This window comes from Babylonia areolata, chromosome 31 (genome assembly GCF_041734735.1).
Source record: "Babylonia areolata isolate BAREFJ2019XMU chromosome 31, ASM4173473v1, whole genome shotgun sequence".
Taxonomy (NCBI): domain Eukaryota; kingdom Metazoa; phylum Mollusca; class Gastropoda; order Neogastropoda; family Buccinidae; genus Babylonia; species Babylonia areolata.
Window position 1 is genome coordinate 14,977,655 of NC_134906.1, and position 20,000 is coordinate 14,997,654.

Below are 20,000 nucleotides of genomic sequence, written 5' to 3' on the forward strand. Positions count from 1 at the left end.
GTTAAGGTCACATGCCACAAAGATCTGTTCATGAAATATCATTCCATTTCATTTTAATTTAAATCATATCTGAAGGAAAATTATTTCCCATAAAATAATTCCATGTCAATGCTAAAAATAAACAAAAACAGACATGTATACAAATGATTTATACAACATGCATGATTTTGCACTTTTTAATTTCTGCTTCCCAGGCAAATAACACAAAACATATTATCCACAGCAAACAATCCATATTAAACAATTACCAGCAATATTCTGGTTTTTGACTCACTTGTGTAAACAAAGTGAGTCTATGCTATAACCTGGTGTTCAGTTGTGTGTGTGTGTGTGTGTGTGTGTGTGTGTCTGTCGTAAACTTTAACATTGCCATTTTCTCTGGAAATACTTTGTCTGCCAATACCAATTTTGGCTTAAACATAATAGGAAAAAAAATCTTTACATTCATACCAATAATAGGTTGTACATTTCCCGGATTTTAACAGTATTTCCAAATCATTAACGGTTTATTTTGCTGATGCTGGTTCTGAAATCTGAAAATGCTGTTACTCCTTTGCAGCTGCCCGAACACCTTGTAATGAGATGCCATGACCACGTTTTTCCTGTTTGCAATTAAAAGCAAAGAAATACAAATTCTGGAGAGAAAACATACAGTGACACCAACTACATTATTAATGTGTTTACTGCATATGAATATTCTAAAGCGGACACTGAATTAAAAAGAATGAACAGAAAAGAAAATATAAATCAATCGTTTCACTGCCTTGTCTACACAGCACTGGTCAGTGCAGATTTTGACAAAACATTTTGCAAAGCCTGACGGTATGGCAATGTCTCTTTTATGGCTGAATTAAAAGAATTTCTTAAAGTTAAATAATCATCGACATATTTATTGCATATCAATGTTTTAAAGTGGATACTGAATTAACTATAATGAACAGAAAAGAGAAATTGAATGGATGGCGTAGTACTTTCTATGCTTGTCGAACACGGATTTCTGCAGATCTATAAATATCAGACACATACTGCAGTGTGTTTCAGGTGATGAGAACGTCTCCTTTACCTCTGACTTGAAAGAAATTCTTAAATGCCCGAGATATACCTAAAGAACATGATTTGAACGGTGTTTTCACTTTGATTACCATTCTCAATTTTTTCCGCTAAATGTATATGCTTAAAAGATAATTTTTTAATGTCATCGTTGAATGCCACGTTTGCACAGTGCACTCAACCACTCATTCTGGATACGAACATCCTGGGTTCGAATCTGCATTGAAGCCTTTTTTCTTTGGGTTTTTTTTTGGGGGGTGGGGGGGGGGGGGGGAAACTGTATATAACTATAATAACGAATACAAAACACACTTTAACAAACACTTTTTTTTTCTTTTTTTTTTAATAAGTTTTTGATTGTTGTTGTTCTAACTTTTTTTCCGCGAAGCTGCATATAATTATAATAACGAATAAAGAACACATTTCAACAAACTAATTTTTTATTTTTATAATTTTTTTTTCTTTAAGTGTGTATCACAAGTGAGTCTTGAAAGCATTGCCTTTCTTGTCGAAAGAAAAAAAACAAAGAAACAAACATGCCCATCAAGTTTGTTTGATAAATATTGCATCTACAACTCAAACACTATCAATGTATAATAGTAATATGTTTTTTAAGTGTACATTACTTCAAGTGATATTTCATTCTTTTTTTTTCCCATTTACATTTTTTTTAAAGAAAAAAAGCAAGACTTAAAAGGGTTTTTTCAGAAATGTATATATATAATTCTAACTAAAACTAAAAGCAAAATAGCTTTTATGATAAAAACTAACAAAAACAAACATGTGTATTAATGCCGGTCAGGCCTGCTGCCGTCACTGCTCCTGTGAAGGCTTACAGTTACATGAAATGAAATCCCAAGACTGATGCATGCAGTTGTGCTATTTTCAAAATTCTCCTCACTCAAAACCTAAATTACAACATCTTTGCAAGCCTTCAGACTGACAGTATGCTTGCATTACTGGCAAGTAGTTTCTTATATGGGCGGAAGAACAAAGTGTCACACGCCTAGCAGACAATCCCGACTCGATTACACACCCCGGAAGTTAAAACTTTACCTTAATCAAAGGTATGCGTATGCTTGTGGCAATAAAGATGTGATAGGGTTTCTTAGTAAATCTGCTAAAGCATTTATATCTTGTCACTCAACACGTACACATACATACTGCTAGACTGGCTCATGGCCTTTGCTTTTTTGGCCATTCACTATCTCTTGTCAAAGTCCTGTAGTTTCTGGTTTTCCCCATCAGTCTGAAATTTTCCTTGGGTATTTGATCTTCTGCTTTGTGCTTGCCTGCAAAATTTCATGATAGAGAGATTTATGTACTGGCAGTGCTGCAGCAGTTGCATGTCTGGCCATAAATGAATCTCCACATGTATCCACAATGTGCTAGCTGGATTTTAACCCAAGAACATGGATTGAAAACAAAATGGACATTGCAGTGATGCACATGAATATCACCTCTGACCCCTCCCTCATTTTTCTTGAGTGCACTGTATATTTGTGAACATTATCACTGATGAAATAAGATACAGTGTTTATTTTCATTTCTAGTACTCTGTGCATTGATGACGGCAACAATCAGGGTGTATGAAAATATGAATATAGTGCTCAGCTACATTCTCTGCTCTAAAAGATAAATTAAAAAAGAAAACTAAGATATATCCATACCGGTATACATCTGATTATTTAAAAAAAAAACAAAAAAAAAACCATTGAAACTTAATACCATTTCTAAATACCAGGTACATAAATTTATACTAGATGTATTGCTATTGGTTTTGAAGCATTTCAATATAATTGGAGCATTTGATTAAATCAATATTTTGTTTTCAAAGCTTGACTCAACTAGGCGGAGCGAGCAGGCCAAGGCAAACCAAAGGATATTGTGCCAGCAGGTTGTTCACTTCCGCGTCATTTACTCCTTGTGAATCAGCAGAATCGATGTCCACTTCACTCTCGTCAACAAATTTGTCGTCATCGTACTGATCTACATCAACTTTTCGAAATCTACTCGCTCCCGTGTTCTTGGCCATTGTAAATGGGCGGTAGAACAAAGTGTCACACGCCTAGCAGACAATCCCGACTCGATTACACACCCCGGAAGTTAAAACTTTACCTTAATCAAAGGTATGCGTACGCTTCTGGCAATAAAGATGTGATAAAGTCTCACGAAATTGTGATATATTCTTTGTGTCATATATCTTATTTTGTTTCTCAATGATACTTTTTTTTCATAACTGAAACGGACTCGATATTTACGTTATTCAAAAAAATATAGCACATGTGATACGCACTTCCGGCGTGCTCTGTGCCAGGCATAACTGTGGTAATTTTGCCTCACTTCGGTCTCTACTTCCTGTGATTGCAAAGAAACATGGTGAGTGTGGCGTGCTTGTGGCAGAAAAATCTGAAATCATCTTCATCATTTGATAGCTATTTATTATTTGATCACTTGATTTGAAATACGGTTCCATAAACATATCTAGGATATATAAATTTGCGTTGCTATCCTCGCTGGATTCGTTATTGTGATCGTTAATTGTACTTGTGTATGTGGATTTTTTCCATTCTCTTCACCGTCAGTGGTGTTTGTGGTTTACACTACTGCTCTTCTGTCCGTCGTGAAAAACACACCCCTTAAAACTCATTTATGGGGAGCCTTTATTAGTGTCAGCATCATACCTTGATTTAAGACCGAATAAACTGCAAGAGGCACGAAAGTGTGTCGCAAGGCTAAGTAAGTTATGCCCTGCTTATGCCTGAAGACAGTGAAGTGCACCATGTGTCGGTTGAATCGGTGGCAGTGTCCACAATTTTTCCCCTCACGACGTAATGTGTAGTGTTCTCAAGAAAGCGTGAACGTTCACTCCACCAGTTACACAGAGGAGCGGGGTTTTGTTTTTTGTTTTTTATATTTGTGTTGCTACTGCATTTGGGATGCACTGCTTCTGCATAGCTGAAAGATGAAATGGGATGCAATTGCATGTTATTATTGTTAAGGCATTCAAATGGATATTATCTCGACCAAAACTCTGTTTAGTGATAATGGCCGGTTGATGATGCTATCTAAAGTTAATCATTTTTGAGGTACTGGTAATACTTTGATGAAAATCGTTGTAGGAGCATGGTTGGCACAATGCACAAGGGGGTGGGGGTTGCAGATGTGTAGGTTTCTACACAGCGTGTATGCTGCTGTCTGCAGTATCCACATTTCTTCCCCAGTGCTCTAATGTTTAGAAGACGAAGTTGTAAAATGGTTAATTCTTCTTCTTTGTACATGGGCTGCATCTTCCATGTTCACTCTCCCTTCATGAGGATATACCATGTGAATGTTTCATGTCATGGTGGTAGTAGGGTTTGCGAAGGAAAATGTGGTAGTTGTCACAAAGCCACAGTGTGAGAATGGGTATTCCCTATCACTTTAAATTAAGTGATAAACATTAAACATCTAGGGGTTTTTTTTGTTTTGTTTCTCATATATAATTCATTGTTTTATTTGTTCCAGGGTAAGGTCAAGGCAAAAGACCTCCGGGGCAAGAAGAAGGATGACCTCATCAAACAGCTTGATGAGCTCAAAACGGTAGATACATGGTTTTGCATTTCTTTGAATTGTTTGTTTGGTTTTGCATTGCACACAAGCATGTCTGCAATTTTACACATGAGCAGTAATAAAATTGTAATGTTTATTCTCACTTGGCTTGGAGTGTGAGCTAGGGGTAACATTTCCACCTGATTAAAGCAAGATAGATAATCTAAGTACTCTGGTTTGAATCCTGTAGTCTCCAGCATTTTATTCCCCTCCACTAGACGTTGAGTGGTCGTCTGGACACTAGTCATTGTGATGAGCCAAGGTCCCATGTGCAGCATGCCTCTTAGCCCATGTAAAAGATCCCACTGCAACTTGTTGTCCCTGGCAAAATTTTGTAGAAAAACCCACTTCAATAGGAAAACAAATAGAATGCAGGGGGGGGGGAGGGTGGCACTCTCAGTGTTGCAACGTGCTCTCCCAGGGGAGAGCAGCCCGAATTTCACACAAAGAAATCTGTTGTTCCAAAATGACAATGCAATGTGCAGACACACACACACACACATACACAAATTGAAGTGCACAGAACAATGGAGCCAAGCAAAGTAAGAAAAGGGATTATCCATCATTGAAAACATTTTGTTGTAAAAGAAAGGAATGTGTTAATTGCAACAAACACGTAATTGAAGAAGTGAGCTTTAGGCACTGAAGGGTGCAGTGATGTGTTTTAAAAAGAACGTCAAAACATGAAGGGAACAGCATGCTCAGGTAAAGCAAAAACAAACGAACAAAAAAAACTGGTTTCAAGGAAAAAATTATTTAGTGAACATTATTATATGTGAAGTGTATTCAGATTGCTTACTGTTCTGTTTTTCCCCCAGGAGCTGCAATCTCTGCGTGTTGCCAAGGTGACAGGTGGAGCAGCCTCCAAGTTGGCTAAAATGTGAGTGGGCTGTCTGGTTCTGTGTATGTCTTTGTGTTGTGCCATTTAGATCAGAAAAATGTTTTCCACTGAGCATTAACATATTGTTTAGAGTTGCTTATTATTGTTGTTATTATTTAGGATTGGTGAGGTAGTAATCATGATTGGTTGATGCCAGAAACTGATTGACAGTGATTTGAGAAAATGCCCTCACTCTGTGTTCGGAACAGTGGGAATGATGAAAGCCAGTGTAACACAGACCAGACCATGGTGGTTGTTACTTTATGGATCGATAGGACTGACCCACTGGTTTCCATTTTACAATTTATCCATCTTTATAGGGTGACACACAGAACTTTGAAGGTGAAATTTGACTCTGCAGTTGTGTAACCTTTCACACAGAAGCTGAATTATGTTCTTGTCCATGCTCTACATAGTTAATGATAACCAAGGCCCCTTCATGAGACTTTTTCATGTGCGCTTCAGTAGTGGTGATGGTATTGGGTAGTGTTGTTCAGGACGGGAGGGAGAACAGGGCAGGGCTTCTGGTGAGTTAATATTATTGGAGGTCCCAGGGTCTCTTTGCCATGGGTCCCAAACAACCTTCACAGGGTCTTTCAAATGTTGCATGCTTCAGGAGGGTGTACTTACTGGGGATCCCTGCCCTCATGAAGACGCTGTTGTTTGACCAGGAGATCTTGTCCTGCTAAGAGTAGTTCAAAATGCGCAGGAGGCAGTGCATGTTGTGAGCTTTTATCCTGTTGGGCATGCAGTATCCAAGTCTCAGGAGGATAATACCCTGGTGTGATGCGAACAGTGGGAATGATGAAAGCAAACAGTAACACAGACCATACTGTGGTGGTGGTTACATATTGGATCGATAGGACTGACCCACTTGTTTTTTAATGGGAGAGCTGTTTGCTTGCTGTTAATGTTTGCATTAGTAAAACATAATCTGAACAAAGATTTGCTAATTTAAATCAGAACAGAAAGGCAATGTCAGTAAATTTATGCTGTCCATTTTTTCAGCCACACTGTACGCAAGTCCATCGCTCGGCTGATGACAGTGATGAACCAGACGAAGAAGGAGAACCTGAGGAAGTTCTACCGCCCCAAGAAGTACCGGCCCAAGGACCTGCGCCCCAAGTTGACCAGGGCCATGCGCCGCCAGCTCACTCCCAACGAGAGAAGTCTGAAGACTGTCAAACAGCAGCGCAAGGAGAGATTGTACCCAGTCCGGCGTTATGCTGTCAAAGAATAGGCTGTTTGGAATAAATGAATGGGGACAAAGAAACATTGGTTTTGTTGATTGTCAGAGATGTTTGTGAGCATGGTATATTTTTCAAGCTTTTTCCCCCCCAAGAGTTGATGACCTCTCTCTCTCTAATTCATCTTGCCTGAATGACCATCACGCACATGAAGCATCCAAACATGAAGTATAATACAGATAATCGTGTACTCAGTACACAGACTTGCACACATGTTCTGTGAACAGTAACTTCACAGGAGAAAAAGTTGATGTTCTCTAATGTGCTTATTCATGCATTGCAGGATGTATTTCACATTTACTTATGCTTGCATGCACAGACAAATTTTATATGTATAAACCTTGAAAACTTTCTTTTTAATACTGAAAAAAACTGACAGCTACAACTACACAAAGAACTGTCATTATCCAAACCACTTAATATAGATTGTGAGATAAGTATTGATAGTGAACCAAGGCACGAGAGTGCTCGTCAGTCACAAGCAGAGTAATGGCCAAGAAGTAACGCGTCCGCCTAAGAAGTGAGAGAATCTGAGCACGCTGGTTCAAATCACCGCTCGGCCGCGGATCTTTTCTCCCCCTCCAATAAACCTTGAGTGGTGGTCCAGACGCTAGTCATTCAGATGAGACGATAAACCAAGGTCCTGTGTGCAGCATGCACTTAAGGCACTTAAAAGAACCCATGGCAACAAAAGGGTGGTTCCTGGTAAAATTCTGTAGAAAATCCACAAATGTACATGTCTATTCTCATCTTGTTACAGTTTGGGTCATGGTGGCTGCATGTTGGAGAATGATTTGTTTCCATAATTCTGTCATTGTTCTTTGGAATTTTTCAGGACAGAGTTGGCCAAAGTCTCTGGGGACTGAGGTATCTAAACAGGCCGCATAGTGAACAAATATGGAACTAGTAATGTTCTGTTTCAGCATCTTAAGTTCTGGGACCCAATTGAAACTGCGTTTAGCTATGCAGGCATGAGAGAACTGTCATATTATCATAGCATCAAGAAATAAGCATGTAATCTCCACCCTCCTGGTTGACATTCAACAGAGGCATAAAGACACAAAAAGACCCAATATAAAAACCAAAACAAATTGAGCCACCATGTTCTTTGTTTATTTGTCCATAGTTTGGGGGGCCAAAAAGGGATAGAACGCCTGTAGTACAAATTGAACACACACATAACACAAATTGCTGAAAAATTTGTGTACGACTGAACCTTATCAGAATGTTGTACAATTAGTTAAAAGTTATATAACCCTCAAAATACTTGGTGAAAGGTGCTGAAAATAGTTTACTACTACCAATGGTGATATCACATAAAATGTGCATGAAAGTTACCATGACGTTCCTGTGCTAAAAAGGGAAATTAGCAGATTTATAAAACTTCCCTGATTTTGAAAATGTGAAATTATGGACAGGGATTATATAATGACAACAGATTAAAAGTAAACATTCTTTGGTTTGGATATCCAAGCAAAAGATTGGTATAAAAAATAAGGTGACGAGGGGTCACTGATTATGGCACATCCATATTTACACACAAATACAAAACGAGCAGCGGTGAATGTGGATGCTGACAAAAACTGTCCACCTTCAATGTACGCCTCTTGCACTGGGATGTGTCACAAAGTTTGGATTGTGTAGGCTCCTTGCCGTAGAGGGAAATTCGGGCACCTGAATTACTCGTGAGATGAATGGTTTTCGATCCCCCACCTTTCCATTGGAACACTGGGCGAATTTCGTTGTCATAGGAAGTATTCCTGACTTGAGGAAACTGCCAATGACTGCTTTATTACCTTTTTTTCTGCTTATGTATTCCCTTTGAGCAGAGAATTCTTTCAAACGCCCCCCACTTTTTTAAACTGGAGTGTTCTATGCAAGTATTATGTAAATACTTGTGATGAAATAAAAGGGTGTAGGAAAGTAGTCCTGGGAATATTTTTCAAGATTATCCGCTTTTTTTCGTCCCTGAAACAGGGTCTACACTACACAAAACTACATTATACATGTCATTGCATGCACTACACAATGCTACTTAAAGTCATAGAATGCGAATAATAAGAATAAGAATAACTTTATTATCTCCAACTGGAGAAATTTGGTCAGGTGCATTATCACAACATAGACAAGTAAACAACATGGGGATCAAAACTGTAAAAGTCAACAACAGCTTTTACGCATATTACAAAGACACAAATGTAAAAAATATCACATACACCGTTTCATACATACATCCACACACAGCAGGTAATAACTAGTATTCTTAATGTAAAAACAGAAAGAATTAAGAAACATTATTTTGAATATGATTATAAGCATAGCCTACTATATTGCACATTGATTATAATAGATAAGATAAGAATAAAGATAAATTGCGGAAAACCACAACCAGATAAACAGCACACATCCGCACTTACCCACCACCCACCCAGCCCACACACGCGGATTACTTGATTAAACAAGACTGAGTAATAAGCATAAGTTCTCAAATAAAAGCATTTCACGTATTCGCTTTTAAACCATTGCAATTAATTATTACATCGTAATTATTAACAGAAATATATTTAGAATATAGACGTTAGCATTAGACATATTCTATTGTACATTCATCCTGGATATTGCACATTCATAATAACAAATTGTCACGTTTTTTAAGCTCACTAAACACACACACACACACACACACACACACACACACACAACTAGAACAAGGTACAACCTATCATGCACGGACTTTCACACGTCTCACACACACAGAGAGTTCTCAAGAATTTAAAAGGTGGATTGAACGTGGAATAAAAGTCTTCAGAGCTCTGGATTTCAACTTAAAAGTTCTGTAGCGTCGTCCTGATGGCAATAGCTCATAATACCTTGCTAAAATATGGGTGTCGTCAGTTGCTATCTGCCTGCTTTTTTTTAACCACTCGACTTTCATACAGCTCTTACATACTATCTTGTTTCACTCCCACAATTTTACTGCATACACTCATGACACACGCTTACTCCTCACTCCCAAACTTCCATACCAGCACATAAATGAAACTGTGAGCACGGACTCGATACAACATCGATAATAACTTTGAAGAATATTTGAATTTATACCAACATTTCTAAGCTTCTGTAAACAAAAAATTCTAGATTGACATTTCTTATGAATGGAATCAACATTTCTGTCAAAAGTCAGCTTATTGTCTAAGATAGTCCCTAAATATCTATATTCATTGACCCCGTCTCCACTGTTTGAGCATCAATAACAAGGTAAGCTACACGCAAGGGGTCTCAAGTTCCGAAAATCTATTAACATTTCTTTTGTTTTCAATACGTTGAGATCCACTGATAGTTTTCCTCACACCAAGAACAGAGCTTTTTAATTTCACTAAAATAAATAGCATCAGAGTTGGACAGATCTTCAATAGGTGAATCATCAGAATATTTTATGACAGGAGTTTCCTCCGTGCCTCTGCAGTCATTTGTGTACAGTGTAAATAGAACAGGGGACAGCACTGTACCTTGGGGTGCACCAGTAGAAGTAAGAGTTTAGAGAAGAGTGGGCAGAATGAAAGCGGACGGACTGAGTTCTATTGAGAAGAAAACTTACTATCCAAAAAGTAAGCTTCGGATCAACATCCTAGCAGTTTGAGGGCAAGGAGATGAGGTTGTATGTGTAAAGCAGAAGAGAAGTCAACAAAAAGGATACGAACAAAAGATCCCGTGTTATTCAAATGAAGGAAAGCATTATGAAGAGTTAGGATAGCATCGTCAGTACTTCTGTGTGCTTTATAAGCAAACTGAAGAGAGTCAAGCTGCTGTTTAGTGAAAGAAACAAGATGGCGGAGAACAATTTTTTAAAATCATTTCATCACTATTGAAGTCAGGGCAACAGGACGGTAATCATTTAGTGCGGCTAGGTTCTTTTTCTTGGGGATAGGACAGATAGTGGATTTTTTCCAGATGCTGGGGACAGAGCAGTCCTTCAGAGACCAGTTGAAAATTTTACAGAACACATCACACAACTGGGAAGCACATGTTTTCAGTAATCTTCCGCAGAATTGTCCAGGCCAATTGCCTTCGTGACATTCAGTTTTAAAAATAAAGATTCAACAACTTTTGCATCGATCTCCCTCACCTGTCCTCACCTGTGTTCCTATCCTTAATCTTTTCCTGCAACTGTGAGATAACACTATCCAGTTCCCTTCCCAGACCATTCCTTTCAAAGTGACAGTAGAAATCATTCAGTTTGTTTGAAAAATCAAGCTGTTCATCCCTTTTCATTTCACAAACTACTGTTTTTCTTTTCGCCAAGTTTCTCCAGTGATAATTTTTAACCCATCCATGGGATTTTTCCTGTCTGAAACTGTTGCTCTACTTTTGATTTGAATTCCCTCTGTCCCCTTCGTAATTCCCCTCTGTGCTTCTTTTGTATCAGTTTCCTATTCTTCTTGTTCCCTGACTGAAATGCTACCTTTTTCTCGTTTAAAATGGTTTTGAGAGACTTTGAGATCCATCAAAGTGGTTTGTTGTTGGCCGGGAAAAATTTAATTATTTTTGTCGGAATTATCATGTCTTCACAAACTGATATAAGATGTAACATCAGCTGCTTCATGAACATTCTCACATGGGTCGGTCAACACACTCCAGTCAGTACAATCAAAACATCCTCTCAGTTCATCCACACTCTCTGTCGTCCAAACTTTCACACTCTCAGTTTTTCACAGTTGGCTCTGTCTGTATCTTTGGTCTGTTGACTGGGATTAAATGAACAACATGATCAGATACACCTACTGGTGCTAGGGGAACAGATTTATAGGCATTTGGAATGTTCCCATAACATAGATCGATTGTCTTGTCCAGTCGGGTCTGGCAGGTAACATTGTTTAAAAGAAGGTAAGGCTTTCTTTAAATCACAGTGAACACATGGGGCGTCGGCAGAGATGAGTTGAAGGTCGCGAACACCACCTGCGATCGTCCTTCCTGCACGTGCAGCAGATGCCTGGTCAAAGACTGGGGCGTACACAACAGTCAGAAAGATACGGCCGAACTCACGTGGCAGATATCGAGGCCTCAGCGACACTGATATGAGTTCAAGTTCCTGTGTACACAGTTGCTTTTTCACACACACATTCGCACTGTCACACCACTTCTCGTTGACATACAGGCACACGCCACCACCCATTTTCTTCCCCACTTTCTTGCAGTCTCTGTCCATTCTCAGTACGGAGTGTTAAAACCATCGATCGCAACACATTCATTCGACACTTTCTCACTAAACCAGGTTTCGGTAAAACAAAGCACACACGAGTTCTTATAGTCATTTAAAAATCGACAATGTGCTCATACTTCATCTAAATTACAGTTTCTGCTGTTTCGGTTAAGTGATCTGACATTGGATAAAATCATAGATGGCAGTCCTATTTTTTCTCAGACTTCTCTTCACGCCTCCTCTCTTTCCTCTCTTTCGTGCTTTCTTTCTCTCACCTTCTCTTTCATTCTCTTCATCATCACAAAATTAATAAGATCACGAGGAAACAGTTGCTCAGTTACTACATAAAGGCATAAGCATGGTAAAAATCACACACACACACACACACACACACACACACACACACACACCCACACACACACAGAGAGAGAGAGAGAGAGAGAGAGAGACAGAGAGAGAGAGAGAGAGAGAGAGGCACAGGCACAAGCATGGTATTAATAATCGACATATAAAAAACAAAACAAAAAAACCGAAAAAGCAAAAAGAAACAAACAAAAACCAGAACACACACATACACACACACTCTCTCCCTCTCTCTCGCACACGCACACTTACACACACATAGCATACATTGTGTATGTTAAAGAAATACTATACTAATGTGAATATAAAACAGTAAGCCTAATAAAAAATACACCTAGCAATAACAGGGGGTGGGGGTGGGAGGGGGGGGGGGTGCTCATTGCCAAAGGAAGCATAATTCAACATATAAAATAGTATGAGAAGGAAACGTGAAACGTGAAAAGTCATTTATTGTTCACATAGCAATACAGCCCTCAGGACAAGGGGGATATCATATTAAGCATATTGTTGCACCTCTTGAATGGTTCTAACATCACACACACACACACAACTCAGGACAAGGGGGATATCATATTAAGCATATTGTTGCACCTCTTGAATGGTTCTAACATCACACACACACACACACAACTCAGGACAAGGGGGATATCATATTAAGCATATTGTTGCACCTCTTGAATGGTTCTAACATCACACACACACACACAACTCAGGACAAGGGGGATATCATATTAAGCATATTGTTGCACCTCTTGAATGGTTCTAACATCACACACACACACACAACTCAGGACAAGGGGGATATCATATTAAGCATATTGTTGCACCTCTTGAATGGTTCTAACATCACACACACACACACACAACTCAGGACAAGGGGGATATCATATTAAGCATATTGTTGCACCTGTTGAATGGTTCTAACATCACACACACACACACACAACTCAGGACAAGGGGGATATCATATTAAGCATATTGTTGCACCTCTTGAATGGTTCTAACATCACACACACACACACACAACTCAGGACAAGGGGGATATCATATTAAGCATATTGTTGCACCTCTTGAATGGTTCTAACATCACACACACACACAACTCAGGACAAGGGGGATATCATATTAAGCATATTGTTGCACCTGTTGAATGGCCGGTTCTAACATCACACACACACACACACAACTCAGGACAAGGGGGATATCATATTAAGCATATTGTTGCACCTGTTGAATGGTTCTAACATCACACACACACAAACACACACACACACACACACGCGCGCGCGCGCGCGCAAAATACATACTTAATAATGCACGCACTCACATGCGTACAGATATATACATGAAACGTGCGGTTAAAGTGGATCATCATTGGATTAGTTGTCATTTTGTTCCATTATCTTTTTTCTCACAAGCATTGCTTCTGCAATGAATCTAGCTAGAGCTTTCAAAGAGTTTTCATTGTCATTCGAAATAATACTCACAACATGATTGTGGCTAGGATTACCAAAGAAAGAATTTATCATACTACAGTTTTTTCGTTTATCGTCGTATGCAGTACAATGAAGAAGAAAGTGAATTTCATCTTCCATTGCACTCGCACACGACGGACACACATTATTAGCATCTTCTTCGCTGGAAAACCATTGTTTGAAGTTTTTTAGTCCACTCACTCTCAGTCTAAACCTGACGAGGCTATCTCTATGCCATTTATTTGTTACACATGATAAATATTTTTCTGTCTGAAAGACGCTTTTAAAGGAATAAGTGACCACCTGTATTTATCGTTAGCTTCTAAGTGTGAATGCCAGTTTTGCTTATAGCATGAGATAAGCCTGTCTTTAATTTCACTCATGAAACCATGCTCATATCCAGCCCCTTGACTCAACCAAACTATACCAAACCCATTCTCACTCAGTAATTTATGAATGCTCGATACCCAATTAAACTGACCAGATTCATGTTTTGATAGAAGCATTTCATAGGCCTGTCTACATAGTCGCGACATTGGTAAAGCAGTGAGTTTTAACCAGTATTTAGTGCATTTTATATATGTTCTGATATATAGCGGATATCTTCCCGTTTCCCCATAGACTAGTTTATTAGATGTATGCAAAGGAACACAAAGAAATCTTTTTATTGCAAAAGTATGCACTTTTTCAATCTGCTTACAATCTTCGTGTAACCCCCATATTTCAGCTGCATAAGTTAAGAGTGGTTCTATCTGTGTATCAAACATTTTCCAAAACAGATTTATGTCCATAGTTTTAAGTTTTTTAAGAGATTTCTGTATTTCCATGACCCCCCTTTTCCCTTTTCTACAAACTTCTGACAAAGCTATACTAATACTTAATTTTGTTGTGAAAACCATTCCCAAACACTTATACGAATTTGTAACCTTTAGTTCTTCATTTCCGTAAAACCATCTTTCTCTAATTGCTAAATGACCCCCTTTTCTAAATACCATGACATTCGTTTTTTCAAGATTAACAATCAATTGCAATCGGTCAGCTTCTCGTCTAAGACTATCTAGTTGATTCTGGAGACCAATAACCGTATCAGATAGCAATATTACATCATCAGCAAATAGTAACAGAAATATTTCAACTGCACCGGGAATTAATTGTATACCATGTTTACCAGTTCGGGATAATTCAACGGCTAACTCATTGATGAAGAAGGAAAATAGCAGGGGGCTAAGCATGCAACCCTGCTTTACTCCTCTGGGACAATTGAAATAATCACTGTAACAACATTTATCACGCACACAAGATAACACACTGTCATAAATACTTCTCAAAGCCCTATACATTTTGCCATTCACCCCATACTTCCTCAAAACCGCCCACAAAGCATTCCTATTCACAGAGTCGAAAGCCTTTCTAAAAGGCAACATCTAGACTTGTCGTTTCTCTCATTCTCTCTCGCCTTGACTACTGTAACTCTCTATTGTCTGGTTTGCCTGCTTCATCCATTCAGTCCCTTCAGCGCATACAAAATTCTGCTGCCCGACTCGTCCTCAGAAAGAAAAGATCTGAGCACACCACTCCTCTTTTGCAACATCTCCACTGGCTCCCTGTCTCACACCGAATAAAGTACAAGATCAGCACTCTATGCTACAAATGTATTCACAAATCAGCCCCTTCCTATCTCTGTGGCTGCCTTCACCTCTACACTCCATCTCGCTCACTACGATCAGCTTCGGATCCACTCCACTTACACATACCCAGATTCAAACTCTCGACTGTTGGCCACCGTTCTTTCTCTGTCTCTGGACCTTGCAATTGGAATGAACTTCCTCTTTCGCTTCGTCAAGTCTCCACACTCAGCTCTTTCAAGTCTGGCCTTAAAACCCACCTCTTCCCAAAATCGCCTCCCTTCCCTGCCTCTTCCTTGTCTTTTTAGAATTTTTTTTTTTTTTTTTTTTTTTTTTTTTTTTCAGTTTTAGAGTTATGCTTGCGTGAGAATGACTGGTGCGAAAGCGCTTTGATTTGTTTATGCACAAGATTTAGCGCTATATAAGTACCATTATTATTATTATTATTATTAAAATTAACAAAGGCTACATAAAGTTTAGAGTTCTTTTGCAAAAAGTTTTGTACAATGGCATAAAGAGTAAATATGTGGTCAATAGTGCTATAGCCTGCTTTGAATCCCGCTTGTTCCTCAATGAGTTTTCTTCTTTTGCCCACAATGTAAGCCTTTTGTTTTAAAGATGTGTGTATATAATTTACTAACAACACTTGTTTATGTTATGCCACGGTAGTTGTTTGGCTCGTTGGCATCTCCTTTCTTATAGATTGGAACAATAATTGATTTTGACCATTCTTTTGGAAAGATACCAGTATCTAGGCAACAAGAAAGTCAATGACAGTTGTATCTGCATGTTTAGTATGAGAAGGAGACACAGAGAGAGAGAGAGAGAGAGAGAGAGAGAGAGAGAGAGAGAGAGAGAATAAAACAATATCAACTAACGAATAGATAACCTCATATTACATAGAACATGTGATACAGAACAGCAGGTCAGTAAGGAAGACAAAATAACATGCATTGTATCATCTAATTAACACACACACACACACACGCAAACACACACACACACACACGCAAACACACACACACACACACACACACACACACACACACACACACACACACACACACACACACACGGACTACTGTATGCGCTTATCGGTACACATAATCAATACATCAAATTGACAATGGAGCAACTGGCAACTACTGCATGAATATAACTACATTTAATGGAAAGAAATGAAAGAACCGAAAAAGCAAACAGAAGTAACATGCATTACAAACGAATGAAATACAGTTATGAAATAATACTTCAATTTACACACATAAAAAACAGGGGTATAGACCTTGTTCGTTAGAAAAAAAATAGAGTAATTTGCCCTTGATTAAGCTGGAAACAGAATTCGTGGGGAGTCTCTAAAAGCGAAAGTTGCGTGTTCGTCGATTGTACTTGTGTAAATGCTTCACAATGGGTCTGGGGAAAACGGGAGGAAAGAAGTACTGTGTGTGCTGTTCGAACTTCAAAGAAAAAAAGTTGACATCGCAACGAATATCAGCCACGAACCGATTGCAAAGAGCATGACGAGCTCAGAATCACTTCGTGAACTGAAACTGAGGACGGCACCCTCAGTGGCGATGATATTCCTTCACTTTTCACGAACAAGGTCTTCAAAACAAGCACGGTATGTGACATTTTGAATCGAATATTCCTTTTTTTTATGTTTCAAAATATATTTGTTTCAGTTCAACAGCCAAGCCTATGAATGTTTTGGGTCTGATTTCTCAAAGAGGGATAATTATACTGTCTTCATTTCTCACACACTTATCTAATGTTTGAATCCAAAAGCACAATTTAACCTTTAAAACGGAGAATTACAGTACGCCAGCTGGCCGGTCTTTTTCAACTTCCAGTCACCAATGTTGTATCATTCAACTAGATGTGTGTGTGTGTGTGTGTGTGTGTGTGTGTGTGTGTGTGTGTGTGTGCCTGTGTGTTTTGGTCACATTCTTAGCTGTGCTATTTATTCAGCACAGATATATGCATCTCTGACACATAGTACAAAACTGACTAGTGTACCTCTGAAACAAACACTACAAAGAATTTCCACTATACAACATTTGTCAGCACATACTTCTTTCAAGTGGAAATGCTTGCACATTTTCAGAAAGTGCTGTAACAATGATACCGAGACAGTGAGATCCTTGCTACTTCCACAGGCAATGTGAATGTTCACACACACACACACACACACACACACACACACACACACACACACACACACAGAGAGAGAGAGAGAGAGAGAGAGAGAGAGAGAGAGAGAGAGAGAGAGAGAGAGAGAGAGAATTCAAAATCTTCACACCCTGTTAGCACTCTTCGATCTCTCTCGCCGGCTCACTCCCCACCCTCTCTGGCGTCACGGGAAGGTACGACACCGCTGGAGAGTTCCGTGCTGACACGACTTAGCGCGTCACATGATCTGTGCTCTCGAAGTTGATTGGGTCTCCGAAATTTCGAGCAACAAAGGTGATCGAGAGAGGAAGAACGCGCGAAACAGAATGCTGCTTTCTACGACTTTTTGCTTCATATTTTGTAGTTTTTTTATTTTTGTGTGCATATATTGTTCAGAGTTTGGTTGCAGCAATGGAAGCTATCAACTGAAGAAATAGGGGACAGCGCATGTTTGTTGCTTTTGCCTATGTCGATCGCCTTTGCCAATGCTTGCGATTTCGAGTAAAAGTTGGATGCGCATGCGCAAGATCCAAGATGGCCGCGGAACTCTCCAGCGGTCTTGTCTTGAGGTCGGACGAATCTCCCGCGATACAACAAGACGCAATGTCGGCTAACGTGAATGTCACAACCCGTATTGGGTTGCCCATGTACCCCCCCACCCTTCAGTCCCAGAATATCTAACGTCCAGACAACACAAACACAGAGACACAGAAAGGTTCAGCTCGGTTCTTTACTTGTGATCACCCTAAATAAATCAAACACACAAAGATTACCCCCATCTAACTAAAGCATAATTCCATTTCAGATTCAACACTTCGTAATTTAATTGAGTCGATTGCGGCACCAGTTCATCTTAGTGACACCGCCAGAGCCCACCTGGCGAGAACTTCACCTGACAGTTGAATATGGACGTCATTTGTAGACCTTGGGGTTACGGTTGGATGGAGTGAGAGGGAGAGTGGGAAAGGGCGCTGGAAGTGTGGAGTGGGAGCGGGAGCGGGAGTGAGGAAAAACTGAAGAGGACAACTGGAAGGGGAACGAAGACTGTTCCAGTGTCTATCCTTGAGTTCCGTTGAAAGCGGTGCCACGAGGGAAAAAGTCACAGGGAAATCTGTAACAATGAACTCAGTCTCTGTAGACTATATGCTCTCTTCCAAACTCAAAAGAGGACCACCCCACTCCCTTCCTCAAGTAATACGCATTACTCTAAGCTGGGAAGTAAGTGGATATCCTGTCATATACAGCCACTTTTACACCGAAAGCAACTATCACGAAAAGCACATGAACGGTTAGTTAACTTCTCCCAAATAATGAATGAGTTAACACAATCTGAAAAGGGCAATTGCAAAGAGCCCCAAATGACAATATGTCAGCCTTGTGTCTATACTGTTGGTTTTGAATAATAAAAACAAAACTCAGTCATGAAACATCACAAACTAGCAATCCCGTTTCAACTGCCACAAAATGTTTCAGAAAATTCGTACTGCCGTTAGATACAGTTTTCATTATAAAGAAAATACATTCGAGCCAATAACCCGAGCTGAATACATAGAAAATAACACCTAAACGAAACACACAAATTCCCAAATTCCCCCAAATATCTAGAAATAAAAGAAAACTGGAATTAAAAGATGTCCGATAAAAACCTCCCCTAACCTTACAAACGCAGATACCCCTAATTCTCCTTGAAGACAAAAGTTACAAGTCACATCACTAATTTAACACTACAAGCACAAATACAAGACTCCCTCACCTGTCACCAGGTAGACACAGGCACACCATTGGCCCAGAGTGAAAACACAGACCAACACTGAAGAAGGGGGTGACAAGAAAAACGCCCCACGACTTCACTGACGGCACCCAACAGAACACACGCTGGAACGGCGACCCGTCTCTCTGACAGCTCGGCATCAACAGCCCCGTGGAATCTTTCTCCCCTGACTACATAGCTTTATGAACTCGGCTCAGAGTTAACAAAAATGTTCAGAAGGGACATGCCACACACATATCCCCAGATATGCACGAACACAGGTTGTGCCTGCTCACATCGCCTCAAAGAACGTGAATTAAAACATTTGATAAGAACAACAAAGTTTGTTTTCGGTACAACGTATGCAGTACAAGGATGCCCCGACGCTTTTTTTTTTAAAGTTTATTTTGATTTTTAAAGCGTATTTGCCGTGACTAGAAAACCGTGTGTTTAGGTCCTTTAATAAGCACCTGCCCCGTCAGCTGGCAGGCAGCTATCCGGCCATTAAAAGGTGGCGCGGCGAGCTGATCTCCCCCTAAGAGCAGCGGACGGACCCTCCATACGGACAGACTTCAGGACTGACTCGCACCTCCAGCAACACAACCTTCACCGCTCCAAGACCTCGGTGAGACTTGAAAAACCTGACCTTA

The 20,000-nt window shown here is 39.6% G+C and overlaps 3 protein-coding genes across 3 annotated transcripts in view; 2 read left to right on the forward strand and 1 right to left on the reverse strand.

Moving 5' to 3' along the window:
• LOC143275941 (actin-related protein 2/3 complex subunit 5-B-like) overlaps positions 1–3,168 on the reverse strand; it is a 7,832-nt gene extending 4,664 nt beyond the window's left edge. Inside the window, exon 1 of the mRNA XM_076580286.1 lies at positions 2,936–3,168. Coding sequence (XP_076436401.1) covers positions 2,936–3,085 — 150 coding nt within the window. The 5' untranslated portion in view covers positions 3,086–3,168. The remainder of the gene's footprint in view (positions 1–2,935) is intronic.
• Positions 3,169–3,352: 184 nt separating this feature from the next.
• Positions 3,353–6,794, forward strand: LOC143275942 (large ribosomal subunit protein uL29-like). The gene is made up of 4 exons (XM_076580287.1): positions 3,353–3,429; positions 4,558–4,632; positions 5,460–5,521; positions 6,530–6,794. The coding sequence occupies exons 1-4, from the start codon at positions 3,427–3,429 to the stop codon at positions 6,759–6,761; spliced, it is 372 nt and encodes a 123-aa protein (XP_076436402.1). The 5' UTR covers positions 3,353–3,426; the 3' UTR covers positions 6,762–6,794.
• Positions 6,795–19,868: 13,074 nt separating this feature from the next.
• Positions 19,869–20,000, forward strand: part of LOC143275817 (sodium-dependent dopamine transporter-like) — a 36,823-nt gene continuing 36,691 nt past the window's right edge. Inside the window, exon 1 of the mRNA XM_076580094.1 lies at positions 19,869–19,975. The gene's annotated coding sequence lies outside the window, so the exon portion shown is untranslated. The remainder of the gene's footprint in view (positions 19,976–20,000) is intronic.

What these genes read in the sequence shown, in the direction of transcription:
- LOC143275942 (XM_076580287.1), top strand. An exon ending in AGCTTGATGAGCTCAAAACG is followed by an intron (nt 4,633 to 5,459) that starts GTAGATACATGG and finishes TTTTTCCCCCAG; the next exon opens with GAGCTGCAATCTCTGCGTGT. An exon ending in GCCTCCAAGTTGGCTAAAAT is followed by an intron (nt 5,522 to 6,529) that starts GTGAGTGGGCTG and finishes CCATTTTTTCAG; the next exon opens with CCACACTGTACGCAAGTCCA.